Source organism: Pocillopora verrucosa, chromosome 14 (assembly GCF_036669915.1).
Source record: "Pocillopora verrucosa isolate sample1 chromosome 14, ASM3666991v2, whole genome shotgun sequence".
NCBI lineage: Eukaryota > Metazoa > Cnidaria > Anthozoa > Scleractinia > Pocilloporidae > Pocillopora > Pocillopora verrucosa.
Genome location: NC_089325.1, coordinates 14,306,194 through 14,329,293, shown reverse-complemented (window position 1 = coordinate 14,329,293; position 23,100 = coordinate 14,306,194). Strand labels below are relative to the sequence as shown.

Here is a 23,100-nt window from a genome sequence, read left to right as displayed (position 1 = left end):
AAATGATAAAACAAGAAATGTATGCTTAATGGAGAAGATCTCCCTCTACGTGATAAATTACGTGATGGTATGATGTTATTCAGACCTTTCCAGACACTCTTTGTGTCGACAAGCTTCGATCATTACTTACAGACAGGTCTATCGTTTTTAATCATTTCTTTGCTATGGAGATCTGTGTCGGACGTGCTTTGTCACCTTCCTGTGGCTTAAATTTTGTTTTTCTCATTTGTAGTTAGATTTTTCATTCGGATGGGTCGGCAAACCTTACTTATGTTTCAATTAATTCTGAATTCTAATACTTTTATTTTACTGAAATATTTTCACTTTAGAATTTTTGGTTGAAAAAGTAATCCAATAAATCATGTGTGTCACGTAATCTGTGTGTTATACATGACTTTGGTTCATTCCTTTTTTTTTTCTCGTAAAATTGTGTTTGAAAATTTCTGTTATGGTCTTAAAGAAATGTTTTTAGCCCTCGTGAAGCGTCCAAAATGTATTTCTGGAAAAAATTTTTTTGGTGTACGTGAACGGTTCACTGAGGAAATGAAGAGAGAGAGAATCAATACAAATAAGCAAACGTCTTTATTGTAATTACATATTGAGTGATAGTGCCAAAACTTTTATCAGATTTTTCATTGAAAATGACTAAGAATTCCTTTTTTTATTGATCACAGCTTTCATCAGTTGTCTTTGAAAATGCAAATATAATTGCAAGCGAGGCCGATGGTGACGTCATGATAGCTTACAGTTTCTTATTTCCTACCATCAAGCCAATTTGTCTAGTCTGCATTGAAATTATACGCATCGTGGGGGATTTACTTCCCTTCGTCTCGTCAAACATGGAAGAAACGGCTTTTTAGATCCGCTATGTGAAATCCCGGGTGTTGTGATCGATCTACAAGGACTTCAAATTTTTATTTCTGGCATCGTATTATGTCCCAGTTTAAAGTTGAAAAAGGTTTGGATGTACAGAGCATTTTTTCCTCCCATTCATTAACATCGACCGACTGTCGATCGAAAGAAACAGTTTGTTATGGCTTCATTCTAAGTGAATTTTCTTCTCTCCTTTTGTGTGTCATCTCTCCATTTTTTAGTCACAAAAGTGAAAGGGTTATCAGATCTCTCTGAGAAAGCTAAATTCAGTGAAAAGACAGAACCCTCCTCAAAGCGAAGTCGAGGATCTGCTATCAGTAGCGAACGCCCTGGCTCTTCTCATGGGAGGCAAACGGCGCTAAAGGTAAGACAATTGACGCCAAATCTCATCTGCCATCGCTGTTTGTATTTCTTTCATGATCTCGACAGTTTATTCTCTCAGATTTTGTGGGCCGAAGAAATTCAAGCGAATGTTGTTGTCGGCTCGCTCAATGGGTTGTGATTCTTCATAAAATTAGAAAATCTTCCATTTGTCCGTCATTGCTTGAAGGGTGTTTTTGTAGTTACGCCGTTTTCTACTGGTCACTCGGTTTACCACTCGCAGCGTTGTTCGTTCACAAGCTCAATGTCTGTTGATAAAAGATTCTTAATTCGCTGTTCATCGCATTAAAGCTATACCAACATCTCGGCAATCTTCAGAAAAACTGTTGTGCTTTGTAACAATTTAAAAACGAATATTCTCGCATTTGTATAGGAATTTAGATTTTCATCGACGATTGCAATGATAAAAGTTGTTCGAAATCTGCTTCGTGTGGGAAGAAAAATTGACTTAGCTTACATCTAAGGTTTCGCACCCCTCAGAGCGCTTATTGCTTGAGTAAACAACACTTTTTACTTCGACATATTGTACATCCTGCCCTAAAATATTTACTTGAATATAACTGGATGTTGTGGTCGAATTTCGTGCTTTAGAGCCACCTTGGATAATTAAAAACTGTTTTATGTTATTTCTTTAGGCTGTCAAAGAAAATATTTTCACTTTGAATTGTTTGATTTCCTAATTTGAACAAGTGATATTGTTGACATTTTGGAAGCGACAGTGGAAGCAATTTGAACAAAATTGATATCAGCTGATCTGTCAGACAGTTTCTTTATGGGAAAACTTTGATCGCACATCACTCTCTATTTCTTCAATCTGTAGTTAAATACACATCTGGGTATTTTCTCTATGAAATATCTATTTTTAATTCAAGATTGAATGATCATTAGTATTGGGATATGTACAGTAGGATATTGAAACTTTTGTAATTTTTGAGGGTTTCTCGCGAGTCCTTGAAACCTAAGATGTAAATTAATACCAATAGGGAAATAAAGTAAACCAAAACATATCTCTTTTCAAATTAAAAAAGATAACAACAGCAGCAAAGTAGTAAAGAGAAGAGGCAATGGAAAGATTCCTATAAATTAAATTTTGTCGACTGAAATTAGCATTTTTGTATTGATGGCGGATAATTGCACACAGGATTTGATTTGGCATGCCTTAAGCTAAATGGATATTTTTAGCAACCCTGTAGAAAGTTTTGACCTTAAAACTAAAGCAGCTGTCATTTTTTCACCCTTAAGATCAAAATTTAACTCATGACTTTTGTCACCAGATAAAGGAATTGTTTTTAATTTGAAAGGAAATAAAGACTTATTGGGATTTTCAAGGATTTTGAAGACTGCATCTTATTTGATTGCTTCAGATAGCCAAATGTGAAATGGTTAATTCTTTCAATTGGTGATGGGTTATAGTCACGTCTGATGCATGCAGCATGCCCCAAAACTGTAGGATTCACCTAGATGCAAGTGAAGGCATTTCAAGTAATCTTCACCATTAATTTGGTTTTTGAATAGTAGTGTGCTTTTGTAAGCTTTTGTAAGCATGCGTATTGATTCTTGTGCAGACTAACTGTTAATTGATTGAGAGCCCTCTACTGCTGAAAGCCTTACCTTGTATTCTTGTTTTAAGGTGAGGACAATTGGCTCTGTACAGGCCTTGGTTAATGTCAGAAGTAGCCCCGTATTTTGGTTAATAGTACACAAGAGAACAAATGTTTAACATCTTGGGCTCCAAGTGTTAAAGCTAATACCAAAGTCTCACCTTGGATTGATAATTTATATGATATCAGTTGATAATTAATTACTATTTATATTTATAATACAGAAAACTGCATCACCATCAAAATCCACATCCAATGAAACTGCTGGTAGAAAGTCCACATCCAGTGAGGCTGCTGGTGGCAAGTCCACAGGAAAAACAACACTCTCACATCGCACCAACCCACCAAAACCTGCAACAAGAACAAAACAAACTGCTCAGGACAATTCAACAACAGTCAAAAAGGTAAACTACACAACTAGTGCTCCATTAAACCTTTGAATTTCTATCAATAAATATTATTTCAGTTTACACTTGGTGATCGCAAGAGGGTTTGTCAGACACCCTTATGTCATAAATTGAATGAAACAACTGCAGGGATTGCTAAGTGTGAGCAATTTGGGGTTGTGACTGAACTTTGGTCATTAAATTGAATTTTCGGCTTTAACAAAAAGGCCAGCAAATGGTATATACATATAGCTGTTCAAGCTTGAATTGAAAAGAAGCAACTAATTTTTAGCTGGGTTATTAAATGCTAGAAGAATGATTTTTGCTTTGAAGTTAAAAATTAGAGCAACAGTATTGCTTAAAAGTAAGTTGACAGTCCCTCAAAACTTGATTCTCAAACTTGATTTTTGATCCTTGGTTAATGAAAACTTCTAGAAATATTTCCTAAAAATCCTTGAAAACTTCTTCAAGCATCTCTTTCTTTGATTTGAGCAATATTGTAATGCTAGTAATTTCTTTCCTCCTGAAAATGGTATCCACTATGGCAAAAGACAACATGTAGTTTTTGGATAATGAAAGTTTTTTACATGCACGTGGAGCCCAGTTTTACTGAAAGCCAAATAGGGATGACCAAGACTGGTTTTAACTTCACCTCTTTGCTGCCAAGATCTAATCTAATCTAGTAATTCTCCTTACTGTCTGCCATAGAATTTATGTGATGTTAGTATGGAGAATTTGGTATTGGATCAACTAATAATCACCTAATTGATATTTTTCTTTGATCTCATGACTTGTCTGCTTGATTTTGTTTCAATGTTGCAAGGAACAAATTCTCTCCTGGTCATGCACTCTTAAATGTGTTATACTTTATGAAGGCACTTTGTAACAAAGAAAGTATGATCATGTACATTGTACTGATTAATTTTTACTTACATCTTGTTTAAGCTCTTGAGCAACTGACTGAACTTGTGTCTTAAGAAATAATTGGTTTTTAGGCTGGTTGAAATGTGTTTTTCGCCCCACTTAGTAGTTGATTGGGAACAGTACTTTGTGAATTGTACACTTATGTAATATGTAGCTTGAATTCTTCCCAATTCTCAGAATTACAGTGTAGACAAAGAAAAAGGTATCCCAGTAGTGTTGAGGTTGACTTGAACAGTTGAATAGATTTAGAAAAGTCATGGGTCAGGAAATTTGGATTTAGTTTAATTTGAAATGAATGATATCTTTTTTAATTTTTTAGTAAGTTTATAGATATAATTTATATTTTTAATTATTTTTGCTTATACAGCTCAGATTTTCATTTCTTTAATTACATTGTACTACTTTCAAATGATGATCTTATCATAATGATGACTTACAAATTTTGTAGCAATTCAAATGGGAGCTGTTATATGAGGCTACTTTCATTCACCTTAACTGAATAAAATTCAGGATAATTTGGTGTAAATTGGCCACCGTAAAGAGTTTCAAAGCAGATGTTTTGAGTGTTAGCACTTCAAGCATTAGTCCTCCGCAGTGTAAGAGTGTATTGAATAAATTTCAGTCTGCAGAGCAATGTGCTCATGAAGAGCTGTGCAAGTTAACATTTGCCATGTGTTAGAGAAATAATCGGCATGTACTTTACACAGGAAACCTATGTGAGGGAGTTGACACTGTAAAAAGAGGTGGATTTAGACTCAAAGAAAAAATATGACTCTTGAAAAGTTATGGTTTTTTGTGAATACATGTAGGTTTTAAGTGCATTGGAATTCATACTGTAACTTTTTGAGTTGTGTACAGTAATCAGCATTGCTCAGAGTAACAGTAATTTATAACTGACTAGTTTTAGGGCTTGCTTTTAATTGTTCTGTTTTAAGTACACTTTTTTACTAGATCTAAGCAGCCACCATGGTAAAAAAAATTATTTTACTATAGGAAGAGTCTTTGTAACATGCTGATTATCATTTGTTAGGTAAAACCATATTATTTCAAGTTTGAACTTTTTTCTGCCATGAATGCAAACAAATTCATACCAGTGTGAATGCAGTTTGCTCCTTCCATAACTTCAACATGAGATGGTGTGCTACTTACAGCCATTTGTTTTTGAAAGGAATGTTTTTGTTTCGTTATTTGTAATTACTTCAACACATGACAGTTTCAGGTTCAGATGTATAATTACACAGTGACTGTGTTGTTTATTTTTTACTTTACATTTTGAAGCTTCACTTTTTATGCAAGGAGTTTCAGAAGAAAATTTCATGTTTTGAATTTGTTGTCAGTAATAATACCACCATGCATGCAATGGATGAAATTTAACATTTGACCATCACAGATTGAATTGAATTTGAATGCATCAATGAAAGTGAATGCAACCTAATTTATCTGTGTCATTCTCAAAAACATGTCAATGCCTTGTGTTTGCAGTCAAATCTTTTGTAGGCAAGGTTAGTTACCTTAGTTCCACAGGACTTTCTTGCTTTCTGCACACTGCACTTTCTGAGGCTAGAGATCCCTGCTGAGAGTTTCAGAATTAAGAAAAGTTCCTTTCTGTCACTTTTGAAACAGAGCTGAAGGAAGATTAGTGATTGTTATTATTATTTTATGCTGGCTTAACCTATGTTTGTATGCTTTTCAGCTTTGTGTCTGTAACTAACATCCCTCTTTCATTTCCTTAACTAATGTGCAAGGTGATTTGAATATTTAATAAAAGGTTCCTTGTTATCAATATCACACATAGGTGAGGAAAAAACGTGCCATTTTGAACACAATACACTTCTGAATTAATGAATCCTAATTTGTGCTTTTATTTGAATAATCCCTGGGAAAAGACAATGAAGTCTATTTTTAAGTAGTTGAATCACCCTTTCGGATTTAGCATCTATTGTTTTGTACTTTTGATATCAAAATTTTATGCTTGAACTTGTTGTTCTTGTGGCTCAATATTTTTTATATTTTTCCTTATGCCTGTTTTTTTTTTTACAAGTTCAAATTACGATAGCCATAGATATTTATTGCAAGCAGGTATCATGCATTATTTATTACTGACCTGTTCCAAAATCTGCATTTAAAATAACCGTGACTTAGTGGTAGAGATGTAAATATATGCAAATAAAACACTTCTTTATTGATTGGAGAGGAAGTGCATTTGTTGCTACTTTCGCAAGTGAGAATATTGATAAATAGTGTTTAGGAAGCAGTATGTCTTTTATCCTTCTCTGTGGTGAAAGATATCTACAGCATGAAGGAAGCAGTTTGTACAGTTTGTGAGTCCAAAGAACCTGTTATTTGTTGTGCTACTTGTGAGGCATTATATTGTGCAAGCTGTAAAATTTCCGTCCATGAAAAGGTAACAGCCAATTCTCCACAAGTTAAACCTTTGATGGATAGCTAACTTTTGACAAATTTTGTTGTACTTTTGTGGCTGCTGTTTAACCTTTTCTCCAAGGTGTTTTTTATCTCATTATTGATTCATGTCACACACGAAGATAAAAACATGTGGAGAGATTATTCTGAACAAAACACAAAGCACATGTTAAGAGCTGTTCAGAGAATACATGCATGATCCTAAAAACTTAATAAATCTTTCTTTATGCCAAGCTGTTTCAGCTTAATTAGCACAAATATTTCTTCTTTACAACAAATACAACATGTGCTTGGTTTTATTGTATGCTAGCAGATGTAGCTCAGAAAACAGACTTCAAAGTTTCAGATCAGTTTTCATTACAAGTACAGAGCTGAATCTATAGAGTCTGCTGTGTAAATAAAATATAATCTATTGGTTAATTTGAATGTTAGTAATTTGTTACTGTTGATCAGAACTAACTTTATAAATTTACCAAGTTGAACATGTTTTCTGTTGTAAGAGAGAATTAGATATGTATATGCAATAGTTATCCCTTTAAATCAGCAGTGTATTTTATTATCTTGGTCAGTTTTCTTTGAGAGAATAATCTTATTTTACTTCCTAATTGCTTGCAAAAATGGGATTAGTTATAAATATGACGATTTCTGTTTAATCACATAACCTTGACTTTTAAACACAGCTATGATCAGGAGCCTTTTCACATTTGCATCTTTTGATGCTGGTTGCAGTTATTTTGATTGGATTGTAAATAGGTAGATATATTCTTATTATGTGTGATTTTTGCAGAGTTGTGCAGCTTCTCAGCAGGACAAGCAATCTTCTGGCACAATCACAGGTAATTCCTAAAACTTTGGTTAATTTTAAACTCAAAGTGAACTCTTTAACTCCCAGATCAAATTTGTCATTCGTCTTACCATCAACCATAACAATTCTTATAATGTTAGTTCAGAGAATTCAGTATTGAATCAACAAATTATCCCCAAATTGATATATTTCTTTATTCTCATCACTCATCTGGTTGATATTATATTGATATTGTAAGGAGAAATTCTGTCTTGGTCACTCATGGGAGCAAAAAGGTTAAAGTAGCTAAATGTTTTTATCTATTTAAGGTAATGAAACAACAGAGTTAATGTTGCGGGCAAAAATTTGCTTTGGGCCGGACTCAGAGTAAATTCAGCTCAAGCCATCTGGCATTGAGTTAAAATGATCTCTGTGAAGGACCCAGAACATAATTATGCCCAAAAGTGTAAATGCTGACTGTAACTATTATTATCACTTTGGACGACATTGAGAAAATATGTAGTAAAGAATAGCAACAAAATAGTCTGAACAATTAAAGGGGTTTAGCCGAAATACCCATTTTATCCTGCAAAAAGCATCACAATGCCCAAAGGGTTGATAGTAATAGTGTATTATTCTGAATCAAAATAAAATTTTCCTTTACAGATACATCAGTAACTAAGAAAAGGCCGACCAGTCACAGTGTTACTCCTTCACCACGCACAAGAACAACAGCAGTTTCAAAGCCATTATCTCAAAAGCCTGTGAAAGAACCCAACAGCAAAAAGAAAAGTGAAATTAAAAAAGAGAATAGTTATGATGCTAGTGATAGTGACTCTGAGCATGGCAGTGTAGATCGACTCAACACTGATGGTGACTATGGCTATGAGACTGGTTCCCTTGATGACAGTGATGTGTCGACAGGGGAATTGCTTAGTCCATCAGCCAAAGATGAGAATAAGACTATTTTAACAAATGAACAAAGTGGAAACCCTGCTTGTACATATACTGAAGTTGAATTTGGACAAGTTTTGGCAACAAAGGAAGGAGATGTTGTCATTTGGAATTCAGAGAAATTTGATTCAGGAGAAGTAGAGTTAGTTGTAGTGGATGGCAGTGCATTTGGTGATCGCAAATCTTACACCTATGCAGGAGATGAGTTTCGACCCTTGATTGTGACAGAACAAGGGGGAATTTCTGCCCCTGTTGAGGCAAAGAAGTATTCCAAGAGCTCTGAGGATGAAAATGGCAATGGTGATAGGCAAAGGGCTGGTGGAAGAAAAAAAATGGTGACAGAATATGAAGAAGTTCAGATCGTTGATGGTAGCTATGACAGAACGAACATAAAGGTGACATCTGCCAATCAAAAGAATAGGGCAGAGACTGATGACTCACATACTTTGGGTCCACTTAATGATGTTTATGCTGTTGTGCAGAAAAAGCCAAAGGAAACTGCTTGTAATGAGAATGCAGAACAGAAACAAACTTGTACAACTCAAAGGCCCACTCTTGAGTTGGGTGATGTTGCCCCTGCAATCCCAGGTGGACGCAAAGACTCGAGCATGTATGAAGCAATAACAGGAGAGCTTCAGAATATGATAATGGCATGTGACGAGGTGTCACTAGATCAGATATCATCCAGGACTAATGCTAATGACAAGAAAGGTTCTCCAGGAGATAAAAAGGTTCCACCACCCATTCCAAAACCTTATTCGGGACCTGGCTTCAATTCTCTGGCATCAAAAGAACCAGTATTGAAAGAACTATCAGAAAATTCTGAGAGAGGTATGGTGTTAAATAATTTGAGACAATTCCAGATATCAAAAGCAAAAAACCTTGATTAGTTGTCAGCATATTAAGGAAAATTGTTATATTAAATGTGATTGTTCTGGGTTGGGTTGGTTAAAGCTGGGATGAGATAACCCAGGGTTATTGTGAAATTTGATCTCAGATGTGAAAGCTTTAAAAGAAAATTCAGTTAAACTAATTTTGCCTAAAAATTGAGTATTGGATGCTCTAAAAAGAATAGAGAAAGCTATCTGAAAAATGATCTGGAATAGAGAAATATAGAAACCTGGTTTAAAATTTAACTCCATGTTAGCACCAGTTGGCCTTTGAACAACCTGGCCATCTTGGCCGACCTGGAAGACAAACAGTACAGGTATCAAAATGAAGCTGAAATCCAGAGAGACATATTTCATAGACGTCTCTGGTTTTACTGCATGGTTACTGGGGGTCTGAATACAATTTCATATCAGCAGGTTTCAGTAGTTGGTTACAGTCAAACACAACTGACCTATAGCAAGAAAATCTACTTGTAGGCAAAACTGACCAATAAGTTTAATGTGCAGGACGTATGATTGTTGACTGTAAAGCAACTCCTTGCTAATTATACGTGTAAACTCTTATGATGTCTTCTGCTCAGTCACTGTCATCATTCACGGTCTCTTCTCAGGTTTGGGTGGCAGATCGGGGGGGGTGGGAGAGGGGGAGGGGGGGGGAGAAGACCTGAGGATGTAGACCCCCTCCCCCTCCCCCTCCCCCTCCCCCATAAGACACATTTCTCAGATTTTGTAACATGTTCATGGTAATTTTGATTTGTCTGGTCCACAGAACCTGCAGAGGTTCCATCTCAGCCAGTTTATGCTGTTGTACAGAAGAAGCAAAATGAAAAATTGAATGATAAATCCTCAGAAGAAATCAGTGATACAACATCTGCAGGTAATGTCTTGATTGCCTCAGTTGGTGCCTCACCTGTTACTTTATGTTTTATCAAATCTGTAAGGAAAACTGACAAAATTTAGATGCGAGATGTACATGTTGCTTAATGTCTTGACAGGAATATTTGTTACCTATAGTAGAATCAGTTAGTGTTGATAAGAGATCTTTTAACTTCCTTCCTTTTTTATTTAATGAAAGTTGCAAGAGAATAGCAGTCTATAATCTCAGGAATAAGAGAATTGAAAACTTACCATCCAATCCTCCTCACCCACCCCCCTCCTTCCTACCACCTAAAAAGGAAGAGATTAAAATTGACATAAGCTGATTAGTAACATGGTTGTAATAATTGTAATTGTGGTAAATGTTTGTGCCATTTTATGGAAATTTTACTTTTAATGAAAAGATTGTTGAAACTGAAAAAAATCAATATGTTAAGATGTAATTTTTTTGGAGTTTTTCTTGCTCTGATTTGTGCTTAGTTATTTCAGTTTCAACTAAGGTTTGATTGTTTTGACTCCAAGACTTTCAGTTGCAAAATTAAATTGGTGGTGATTGTCTTTATGCTTAACAGATATGCAGGCACCAGATAAGCCTAGGTATGCTGTGGTGCAAAATGGTTCAGTTGAATCTCTTGATCAGCTAAGAATACCAGCAGAATCTGGTGATGATGATGATGAGTCCAGTGATGAAGAGATGCCACCACCACTTCCTTCAAGGTTACCAAACCTTGAAGATACTATGAAAAGGACAGATCCTTCACAGAATACCTTCCAGTCTGATCAAGTGGAGAAATCAGAGGAAAAGCCAAAGAAGGGTGGTTTCAAACTATTTAAAAAGAAACACCACAGACAACTGTCTGATGGAAATGTAACTGCTCAATTTAAACAGGACACTGATAGCGGTGCTATTTTTTCAAGTGAAACTGAAAGGAAGCAATTCCATCATCGTCGGTCAAAATCACATGCAGACATTATGACACTTGAAGGAACTGGAGGCAGATCATTGAGTCCTACAAACACCTTTGAAAATTACTCAGAAATAACAATTCCATCCAGTAAAGCAAGGAGTTCTGACAAAGTAACACCTGTCCAACCTTATTTGGAAGTTGACATTACTGAGCCTCCCTCGACACCTACCGATTTCAATAAAGAGAAAATATCCATGGAAGAGGATAGCGAGGATCAAAATGTTTCCTATGAGCTACCTGAGGGCTGGAGGGAAGTGAAAGGTGACAATGGTACTTATTACTGGCATGTTGCTTCTGGAACAACACAGTGGACCATGCCTCAAGTTGCAACCAGACCTAAGGTGAAGCCTTGTATGTTAGTGATGCTATGTCTACGTCGTACGTTTTAACCCATGGGATGTGCACATTTTGGATTAGGTACTAGTTGACTGAGTATAAGAGGGTCGGACAGGAAAACATTTGACTGGAGGTCTTGATATATAGAGGGAGTGTAGCCATCCCCTGCTCTTTCTTTTTCCTTTCCTTTGTTTTCACCCCTCGTCTGGTTGGCCATATGGCTTTTTTTCCAGCCCTGCTCATGCCATCATGAGTGATTTTCATACATATGCATGGAAGAGAAATTTGCCTTTAGATGAAGTTCAGTTTTGAAAGCAAACATAACAGTGTACTTTATTTCATATGATTTAGAAGAAGTCAACTGAAGATGTAAAACCAGCAGAAAGCACAGAAAGACAAAAGGTACCATTATCCCTAAATAATGCTTTGTTCAAACAGGCTGTTTACAAATTGTGAAGACTGTGGATGAACTGTGGGCTACAACTTAATATTATGTACTGTGACATAAATTGACTTCTCAGTGTAAAAAATGATCAAAGGCATGAAAGAAAGTGTAAATAGCATTTTCAGAAAAACATATTAAGTTGCTTTTAACAATTAACATTTGGCACTTTCATTCTGCAGTGTTGAAGCTTGGGAAATAAAGGGTTGTTGAATGTTTATCATTTCCTCATCACACTACCAATGGTGCATTTCTCATAATGTTAGCTCAGATGATTAGGCTTTAAATCAAACAATAAACTCACATTGATAATCCAGATAATGTATTTACGTGTTGGTCACTCATGGGAGTATAAGAGTTATTTAATTTTGAATGTTTGCCAATTTTTTGGGCAGGTCTTGAGTTTTCCTGTGCATTCCATGGGCTGGATTGAGCTTGAAGAGAGCCAAGTTGCACCGCATAACATGAGTGATACTATCTCAGACTGTATCTCTACCTTGGCACAGAAGAGAAAAGATCTCTGGCAAACTGGAGAAACTTGGGGAGAGGTAAATGCTGTATTCATTATTTGTTTATTTATTTATTTATTTGATAAGCATTCAGCTGCATCTACGCTTGGACTTGTCCTACCTATCTTGCTTTATTTATGGTAAAAAGAGTTTCTTTTAAGATCATGACTCATGTGCAATTACAGCAATTGCAGCCTTTTAAACTTTTTTCAAGAACACAAACAATATTTATTGTTTCCGTTCATGTTTCATTACTAGTGTGGTGTCTTTTTGGTGGCAGACTGCTTTGTTAAAAGCCTATGTTTGAATGTTGTTATTATATTTATTATAAGTCAATGATGAACACAATGGTAATACATTTTATCATTTGTGTTCCTTGTTATGAATTGTTTTTTAAATCATCCCACACTTCCAGGGTAAGGACATCAGATTGTTGCTGGAAGGTGACACTCTTAAGCTTGCAGAACCAAGAACCAAGAACACCTTGCTTATCCAACCTGTCTCTAAAATGAGGGTTTGGGGTGTCGGCAAAGAGGATCAGAGGTATTGACTTGTAAGCTGTTTTGTTATCTGAATATTTTAATTGATTCATATAAATTTGTGAACAGTTTGTCAACATGGAATTACTGTTGCTTACAGTTAAAAATAGCTTAAAATACATGGATGGCTAAGAAAAAGCTACATGATATATAGTTTAATTGGAGTGATATTCATTGCCCCTTTAAAAAATTTTTGTTCTAAATTGTGGGTTATTACCATTGTAATCAGGGCATCATACCACAGAAAGGTGAGTCTGTATACACTTTTATATTAGTAGCTCTTATGCAGTCTATAATGCTTTGTATTTTAGGGACTTTGCTTATGTTGCACGAGATCCTTCAACTGGCAAGCACAAGTGTCACATGTTCCGTTGTCATGGGAACATATCTGGCCGTGCAATCACCAATGCCCTACATGACATGTGTAGCAAGATCCTAGAGGAAAAGAAAAAGGCTCAGGAAAGCACTCGTAAGATATCTGCTCAGAAGCCTTGGTCAGATATCATTAATACACCACCTCCTTCTTCAGCAAGAGGTACGTCACTCTTAACTCATTAGTCTCTAACATCAGTTTGTATGTTCTCAATACTGTTCTTTACATACATCTGTGGTGTTTTAATGCATTTTTTTAGTTTTTTTGGGATGATTGTGGATTATGAGCAGCAACCTCTTTAGGGAGCTTAATGTCTTGTCATGTAAAAGGCCATCAAAAAGGAACCATGTAGTGAAAAGTGTAAATTTTATGGATAAATTAGTTACTGTAAGTACCTGCAAAGATTTGCTGCAACACCCACTGAATCAAACCACAAAAATCTGTCTACTCTCTTGTTGTCTAATAAAACCTAAATGTCCAGAAGGTATTTCAGATAATACAAGAAGTTAATTTAAGCATAGAGCATGAGCATAAGCATAAAGTATGAGAAATCCCGTAGTGCAAAACAGCAGCCCTCGCATTCAAATGTAAACTGCAAACTTCAAACTGCATGCCAAAAACTACATTTTGTGATATCTTGAGATTTGCTTTTCAAAGTAATCACAAAGAAAACAAACAAACAAACAAACAAACTTTAAGTAACTATTGTTTCTAATAAATGTTGTTTTGCAGATAATGCCAGTTTTAATGAAAAACCCCATGTAGAACCAAAGAAGAGCTTTTCTGCTAGATATGTTGGGAGCATAGATGTTCCAAGACCAACAGGTTAGATAATGATGTTAGGTAACTTGACTGAGTTTTATCTGGGACTGTTTATAATCTGGAGAGATCATTTACGATTAGTTTTATCTGTGAGGCTAATTAACCCTTTAACTCCCAGGATCTGCTTGATAATTCTCCCCTCTAGCTTCTGCAAATTTCTTTCAAGAATTTGTGTTAGATCAAGATAATAATGCATACCGGATGAGCTTGAGTATTATCATTACCTGTTTGCTGAATAATGGGAGAACTTAATATGTGTTAATCATTTCTGGGAGGTTTAGGGTTAAGTTTGCCAAGGTTTGGATTTGTTTTAAGTGGAGGAATTTGGAAATGAACATATCTTAAATGACTGTTTTTTTTTCATGGTGTTTTTCACTTTTGTTCCTTTTTTTTAGGTGTGGAGATCTTGAACAAAGCAATAAGTAAACTAACAAGTAAAGGTGGTGGTGTCAGTGGATGGAGAACCATTCTCATTGAAATCAGTGTATCAAACATCAGGATAACAGACTGCACTGTAAGCTGTTCTCTCTCTATTTTCAGACCCAAAATAATGTAACAAAAATTTAGATGGACTGATATGAGAATGACACTATTATGAGGGCTCAAACAGGTAGCTATTGTTAGAAGGAAGCCAGTAATGATACTGACGCTCTATGGGTGGCTGTCAAAATGTACTTTACCTAGCAAATGTTCACCCAGACAACAATTGAGGGTATTACTTTCAATTGATGTGGTACCAAATTCTTGCAGATGAATATACAACTGAAAATAATGTATCGTTTAGTAGGTAGGAGGGAGAATTACTGAGGAGATGTTGGGAATTTAAGGGTTGTATTGCAAATTTTAAGTTTACTACGGACATTATATTTATAGTCAGTCTCTCTTACTGGTATTAAGGGTAAACACAAGACTTAAATGCCATTAAACAAAAATCTCAAACTGTGTAATTATGAATCACACATTAATCACATGAATTGTGCATTAAATTACACATCTCACCACTGTCATACTTAGTGACTGTTCTTAAATTTTTTTCTTTGTCAGACCCAAGAACTAATTTCTGAAGACCGAGTTAGATTTATGTCTTTCTTTGGAGTTGGAAAAGATGAAAGGTAAATTACTAGTCATAAGATATACTTGGAGTCAACAATTTGACTAAATTCCAACCATTATCGCACTAGTGAAAATATGATATGTTTCACAATTGTACTGTTTGTGATCAAATTCCCTTCATTGGCAACAGGAACAAAGAAAACACTTAACTTTCTTTACTTACAACCTGTGGCTTTTAAGCTCACATGACAGTAGTGCCCAACCACCTTCTGTGAGGTGCTGTCTCAATCTTGATTGAATTTTTTCAAACTTCTTATGGGTATTTTACCATGATTGAAATTGCAGTTCACTAAACCATGACATCCTACATTATATACAAATCATGCACAGAGCAGCTAGCCCATGGCAATCTGTACTAACTGTTAACTTTTTTTCAAAATAGACTTTGTGGTTACATTGTTACCACAGCTCCGGATGTATTTGTGTGCCATGTGTTTCAGTGCTCTCCTAATGCTGCTCCACTTACAAAGGCATTAGCTGAAGCATGCGAGGTAAGATTAGTACTTCTGTCATCTCAATTCTTTTAAAAAGAAAGTCCTAAATAATGTTCACGGCAGCTGCTCTATGATTTTCTCAAGACCTTTGGTGTAAGAATTTTTATGACACAAATTTTGTTTATAGCAGCTTATTTTACAACCTGCATAGTCACTTCCTTGCTTAGTTTTCTTTTTCATTCATTCACTCCTTTCCCTCTGGTTTTACTTTCCGGTTTTTTTCCTCCATGGTCTTTTTCCTTCCTTTGTCTGTCTGTTTTTCTGTCCAACTTGTCATTCATTCATTCTGTCATTCAGTCAGTCTCTCTGACTGTTAATCAAACAGTCTGTCAGTCATTGAGTCAGTCCTTCAGTCACAAAGTCATCTGTCAGTTGATCTGTCTGTTTGTCTGTCTGTCTCTTTTTCAGTCCATCTGTTTTTCTGAATTTTTTTCATGATAATTGCAGCTCCGTTTCCAAAAATGTGTGGATGCTCATCCAGATATTATACAGAAAGTGGCAGCTGCTGAGCAGGAGAAAATAAGAGAAAAGTCTGACAAAGACAAAGATAAAGATAAGGTACAAGAAGACAATATGTCAGTCACAAATATGTAGCATAGTTTTTTTCTTTTGTTTGCAAAAATGTTGACATGCAAGTGCAAAGAATAATTTCAAATCAATATGATTTTCTTATCTATTTCCTGTAAAATTTTGGAACTCAAAGAAAAGTAGGATTAGAAGTACATTTAATCTTAACCCTTTAACTCCCATGAGTGACCAAGACAGAATTTCTCCTTACAATTAAGATCAATACAATATCAAGCAGACAACTGATGCATGAGAATGAAGAAAATTATTGATGATGGGATAATTAGGAGATCTAATACTAAATTCTCTGAACTAACATCGCAAGAATTGTATGAACGATAGTAAGGAGAATTACTAATGTAATCTTGGGAGTGAAAGGGTTAACTAGATGGTTTTTATTGTTTATTCACATGTTTTATTGTGTGTGTGTTTTCCCATGCACTCTGTGGGTAGTCACTGCATACATATTTTCCTCCAGTTTGCCTCCTTTGCTATATAAACATTTTAATTAATTTTTATAACAGGCTGGTTTCATTACAAGTGTTCAGGGTTTGCTTGGAAAACTTGGGACAAAGAAAGGGGGAGGGAAAAAGGTCAGTACAGCAAAGAAAATGCATTGACAACTCACTTTACACCCTAACATCAGTGTACATTTACTCCATACTGTTCTCCATACATTTCCTATGGTACTGACAAAGAGAATTTGTTTAACAATCAAGAGTGTTGTTGATGATCATTTTCTCTATTCTCATGACCTCAATGTTAGTTTTGGAGGTGATACTGATAGGGAAAAATTGTCTGTTATCACCGTTTATAAGGGGTTAAATGGTTAAACACCCTCCCAAGCTCCCTGGAAGTTTGTGATAAGCTGTTCTCCTTCCAAATAAAAAAACAAGTTTGAAAAAAACTTTTCTTAAGCACTCATTTAAGCCAGGAAGCATTTCAGTTCAAATTATACAGGAGACCATGTGTTAATTTCTTTTCTAAATATCAGAGGTCTCAAACAAATACTTTATTCATACTTTATTCCTTTCATCATTTATCAAATATTCATCATTCATTTGGGAGATGATTCAGAAGAAAAATTAAACAACTGAATTCAGTTTACTAGGAAGGCAAAACCTGTCCTTTTTTGCAAAACTCTGAGATTTTGCAACTTAAAAACAATCTAAGATGAATCCTGGAAATTGAAGTTTGAATCACTGGCAAACTATGCCAGCCAGTTTTGTCTGCTAGTGCAGAAAAACCCTTGGTTGGATTTAAATACATAATTATATACTCCCCACACTCTGTTTGAAAGCTATGGCTAGTCCCTAGTCCCCTTGCAGGCCCTATTAGAACATACAGTATGTGGTATTGCCATCTCTGTTTTCTATCAAACTTGTCTATTATGTTGCATCATAGTCATATTTGTGACTTGGTGTGACTAGGAAAAGTGGGGTGATGTGCTGTTTAATGTATGCAACACCTGATAAGAAAACCACAACTCATTTTCACTATGTACACAACATTTTTTGTTTTGTTACTTGTCTGTGTTAATTAATTAAAATTTTTATTTCAAACCTTTAACTAAGTAAATGTGGACAAAATTTTCTGTCACTGACTTGAGGAAAATTCTCTTCTTTTTGGAGCAGGAGGAAAGTAGCACAACAGATAACAAACAATCTTCGATTCCCGTGATAACATGCAAACCAACTCACACTTTTATGGTGAAGTACTACGGTGCACTGCCTGTGGCTGTCGGAACAGGGATAGAAACTGTGGAGGAAGCAGCAAAGGTGATTACTGTAATAGCAGCTGACATCAATTTTTATTTATAAATAACTTAATTTCAGGAACCTTGCTAAGTGACACCCTAGCTGTTGCTACACCCTTATTGTGATTGTAACCCTTTGTTTGTGCCTTAGATTTAAGAAATAGACTACACTTTCCATCTTTTTACCTGTGTAATTACCCATGTGGGATGTTGGGAGAACACTAGGAAAGTTAGTAAATCATGAGCTGGAGGCGGGTGATATGTTAACTGTTGGAATTTTTATAAAATAAACTTCAAATTAGCTATTTATTTGTTATTATTAATATTATAATTATTATTATTTTAAATTTCATGTTACAGGTATGTGATACATATACTTGAAATCAATAAAGTGCAATATTTCAATACTATACTTTACTGACAATCCCATTGAAACATTTTTAGTTTATATATATATATTAAATTTAAAATGTTTCAATGGGTGTACTGGTGCAATAACCAAGTCAATTATTTTATAAGAGATTATAGACCATTAATTTCCTGGTCATGCCATTTTAAGGACACATTGAAATAATTGGCTTCAGACACATTAAGTATAGGTTGAAACCCTCATTCATGTTGAAGCTAAGTCATATACCAGAAAAAACTCCTTTTTTTTATTTTTTCTCTATAGGCTGACAACTTTGACTTCTTAACCCATTACACTGTAACATCACTGTCCATTTCCTCCTTCCTGTTCTGTTTACATTTCTTAAGGTTCTGATAAGGAGAATTGTTTAACAATCAAAAGCTTCTTTAGTTCATGATCATTTCCTTTATTCTTGACCTTACTTGCGTGACTTAGGGGTCAGATTGTAGGGAGAAATTAGATGCTCGTCACTCTTAGGGGTCAGAGGGTTAAGAGGAGACCTTTTTTACTTGGCTTCTGCTTTTGGAGGTTAATTTGATCGCTGTGTGGATCTTTTCTGGCCCCAGCACCCTCCTTTTAATGATAATTGACTTAAATTCTGGAAGAATTTTAGGCTTCAAAGTAATGAGCTGGAAAAGTTTCATTCCATATGATTTCCTTTTAGAAACATTTTGTAAGTATCTTTTTTTACAATTAAATTCTTATTTTGCAGCATTTGGCTGGAGGAACACTACTGATTTGTCAACTTGATGTTGCACTCAATGGAGTAACACTTTATGACAGTCAGAGAAGTTCACTTTCAAAGAGGAATTTAGATGCTGATACAATATCATACTGTGGTCTCACAAGGTAATACAAACCAACTCTTTTATGGGCATCTGCATGAAGAAGAATTAGTTACCACTACAGGCTTGTGATGTCATGAATTACATACATAAATAGATGAGTCAACAATGTGCATTTTAAGTCTTGATGAATTGGTGAATATTAGTTGACGTAATTTTTGAACTGAACACGGCCTGCTTTTAAGTTTTACTGACCTTACCCAAATCACATATACATGCTTGTAAAGAGAAAATTTCACTTACAGGTATTTTTAAGAACAGCTCCCTGAAAAAACCTGTAAGCTGAGATAACCAACAGGCCACTGACTGGCTACTGACAGGTTATTAGTACGAGTTTACTTCGGAGCTTTAGAGGATACACATCTTCTTTCCATTGTAGTATCTAAGTCTGCCTAAGTTTGGATGATAGATATTAATAGATGGTAGTATTGATACAGACAAGTTACTGACAGATTGCAGACTGAACATTGACTGTCTGTCAGGTGCCTGTTGGCCAACAGGTGTGTATTAAACTGTCGGTTAACAGTCAACTGACTGTCAGTGGCCAGTTGCTGACAGTCGGCAGACAAGTTTTTTTAAGGGAATTGTTCTTCACATTCTCTCAAACTTCAATTAAATGTTGAAGGGTGACTTGAACTGAATTAGGTGTGGTTGTTTTACATATTAACTGGCTTGCAACCTCTGATAAATCAGGTACAAAATCAAATTCAATGGCCACTTAGGGCCTCTTATGTTTCACTGTGCTTAGCCCATTCATTCCCAAGATCGCCTTGTTAATTCTCTAAACTGTCTGCCTTACATTTCTTCATTGACCATTGCAATTAACTAAGTAGTGATATGGGTCACTCTATATAGTAGCTCCTTTTTTTTTTTGTTTTTACAGTAACAGAAGCCATTTTGGACTCATCCAAAGCATGGGAGGAGGAAAATACATTTGCCATGTCTTTGCAGAGTACAAGGTGAAGAAATAAATTTAGTTTTTAATTTTGTTTATAACACTATTTTGGTAACTGGTCATGGTATTAAACGCAACTACCTGTAGCCATATTTGTGGTGAGCCATTGCTTTCATTTGGGTCAAATCATGCCATTCTCTTTTAAAACCCTTTGTTTGCACCTTAACATACTATTCTTCATAAATCCCCTCCGTGTTGTTGAGGAGAATTTTTTTAACAATCCAGAGCTTCTTTAGTAGTTGATCATTTCCTTTGTTCTCTTGACCTTAATGTTTGATTCAGGGGCAATATTGTAAGGAGAATTTAAATGCTGGTCACTCTCAGGGGTCAAGGGGGGTTAAGTCAAGTCTTTGTTCCTCCCAAATGTTGGTAGGAGATTGAGCCTAACTATAAATTTTCAGGGTTATTTTTTCTATTGATTTTTTTTTGCTTTTAAGATTTTTTATTTTAGTTGTCAAATTCTTAAAAAGTATTAAAAAATTTAGCTCAATATTTGAGTAGATTGTTAAAAGTAATTTGATTGCATTTTATTTTTTTTAAATATTTCAGACTAAGGCAGGGCCAATTGTTGCAGCTATTCATGAAACATTGTGAATACCAGGGAAAATTCTACAGTACAATCACACAGAATCAACAGAGATGAATGATATGATAATTTTACCCCCTAGCATTGTAATTGTTATCGTAAAAATATGTATTTTATTTCCATGGATTACAGAGGACAGCAGATCAACCAAAATGTATGTAAATAGAATTCAGGGAGCTTTAACTGATTTATGATTATTAGCATTTTAATTGTAGAAAGCACGATCACTTTGACTTGCTAGAATGCAATATATTTTTTTTTTTGCTCTTTAAGCAAAGGCCTTAGCAGTTTTCTGCATCATGTTTCAATTGATCTGAGTGTGAAATACATGTTAGAGGCAAATGAGATTTGCAATTGAGGGGGGGGGGGAGTTTGCTACTTGGTCAGTGAGGGTTTTGAATTTTCAACCAAAGGTATGATCAATGTGGAAAAAGGACCAAAGAGGAATAGTATATCAAGATGTGAATGTGCTTCCTTCACTTTCAGTCATGTTTGTCTTGTTTGTTACTTGTTAGCATTTTAAGGACTTGTTTTTATACAAATGTTTTAATTATTTTTGGAATAGAACGTTATTTTTGTATACTTTTGCTGCAATTACAGTTTGAATGACAGAGCGGATGGATTTAGTGAATGAATGAATGTATAATTAAACAATTGAATGACCATGTGAATTGATGAATACAACAACAAATGATTGAGGGAAATGATTGTTTGGGACTAGGTGACGTTGGGAGACAAATTATGAAGTTTGAATTAATTCTAATTATTTACTGGGTTAAATTATTGAGTAAAAATTGAAGAGAGGGAAGAAAAGGAAGGAAAACGTTTTGTGTGCTTAGGTGATTATCAAATGAGAGAGGATTTCTAACAATTTGGTTGACAGCTGAATTCATTAAAATATTATCACATCACAACTGAACGTTAAAAATTATAGAGGTTGGTTGTAAAAAAAAAAAAAATGAAAAACTTCAAGATTGAAACGTATTAGTTTTGAACAAGTGAAGTTAGATAGGTATGTAATTAGTAGTAATAGTTTGAAAGGCAAATGACCAGTGAAGAGAAAGAACTCTTCAGGCTTTTAATTCGAGGGTCAGGAAGTGTGGTTTGCTTTTGTAGGTTTTTGACAAAGTTTGTTAGGAATGTTTGCAATTTGAATGCAGTAAATGCCATGCATGAGGAATTTAGAGACAATGTAATATGAAGTTTTGCAGTTTGAAAGCAGCAAATGCAATGCATGAAAATTTGAAAATAAGAGTTGAAATTATGATGCAAAGTTTTAGGCTGGCCTTTAAACTTATTATGCTACTGTTGTAGTTGAGTAATTGCTCGGATCAGGTAGTGTTTGCTGAAAATTGTTATAAATGTTTTCCTTAGTACTACAGCTTTGGTAGCATTTTGATGAACATGAGTAGTTACTGTTTTTTTTTTGAGTTAATGACGAGAGCTGGCCTCAGAAAAGTTTTTCCTTGTGTTTGTTTTTAAACTCACTTTTTGCAGTTGCCTTAAGGTGCTTTTGAGTAAATATCAGACCTGGCATTGTTCAAATTGACCCTTTGAACAGTTGGAAAAATTCAAAAAATTAGATTTTACAGTGCAATTATATTCAATGACTATTTCTTGGAAATTATAGTGTTTACTTTTTCCTTTATATTTCTTAATTTACTTCCTAAACTTGAGAGTGGTTATGATATATTACAAATATTTCAAGAATGAAAAAGCTAAGTACAACAATACCAGATTTACCAATTTTGGTTGAACCTTTCTTTAAAGGAAAATAATATATGTTAGGTAAATGTTATTAATTCATACTTATTTCAATTTTTTTTAAGATTTATGGGTAATAAATTACAGAGTAACATAATATATTATCACACAAAAGTTAAATCATTACAATGTAATGAAACAGGAACAAATTACTTATTACTCTACCTGAATGAAATTAATACTGGATTTCATTTGAATATATAATTAGGAATGTGATTTATTTTTTGTATGAGTTTTGTTTTGTATCTTGGTTGTAAATTAATGTTGATTATAGCTGTAGATTTTTTTTGACTTAGGAAACGCTGGTTTAATGTTATTAATGTAAGTAATTAAGACGAAAAAGTTGAGTTTTAAAATTAACAAAACATGTAGATGTATGTTTTGTGTTATGCTGGTTGCATGCATCTTGGATTACTAACTTAAAGTAAAATTTAGAGCAAATAATGGAAATAAAGTCTGTGAAGATGAGCATTTATATGTTTTGTTGATGTCAGTGACAGCAGCAAAATGAGTATGTTTGCACCTCTACTTG

General features: G+C 34.8%; 1 protein-coding gene across 3 annotated transcripts; it reads left to right on the top strand.

Moving 5' to 3' along the window:
• Nucleotides 1-752: 752 nt before the first annotated feature.
• LOC131787265 (uncharacterized) lies at nt 753-23,036 on the top strand. Of its 3 annotated transcripts, none has more exons than XM_059104369.2 (21): nt 753-958; nt 1,095-1,237; nt 3,080-3,259; nt 7,374-7,422; nt 8,037-9,155; nt 9,984-10,091; nt 10,663-11,399; nt 11,749-11,796; nt 12,232-12,384; nt 12,761-12,888; nt 13,196-13,419; nt 13,990-14,082; nt 14,475-14,593; nt 15,124-15,191; nt 15,575-15,683; nt 16,134-16,244; nt 16,778-16,846; nt 17,888-18,031; nt 19,131-19,267; nt 20,147-20,222; nt 20,768-23,036. In XM_059104369.2, exons 1-21 carry the CDS (start codon nt 934-936, stop codon nt 20,810-20,812), a joined length of 3,885 nt encoding a protein of 1,294 aa, XP_058960352.2. In that variant the 5' UTR covers nt 753-933; the 3' UTR covers nt 20,813-23,036. The 3 variants fall into 3 exon arrangements, with proteins under 3 accessions (XP_058960352.2, XP_066017037.1, XP_058960348.2); XM_059104365.2 differs by having other exon boundaries at nt 754-958; nt 11,746-11,796; XM_066160940.1 differs by lacking the exon at nt 16,778-16,846 and having other exon boundaries at nt 11,746-11,796.
• The last annotated feature ends 64 nt before the right edge of the window (nt 23,037-23,100 follow it).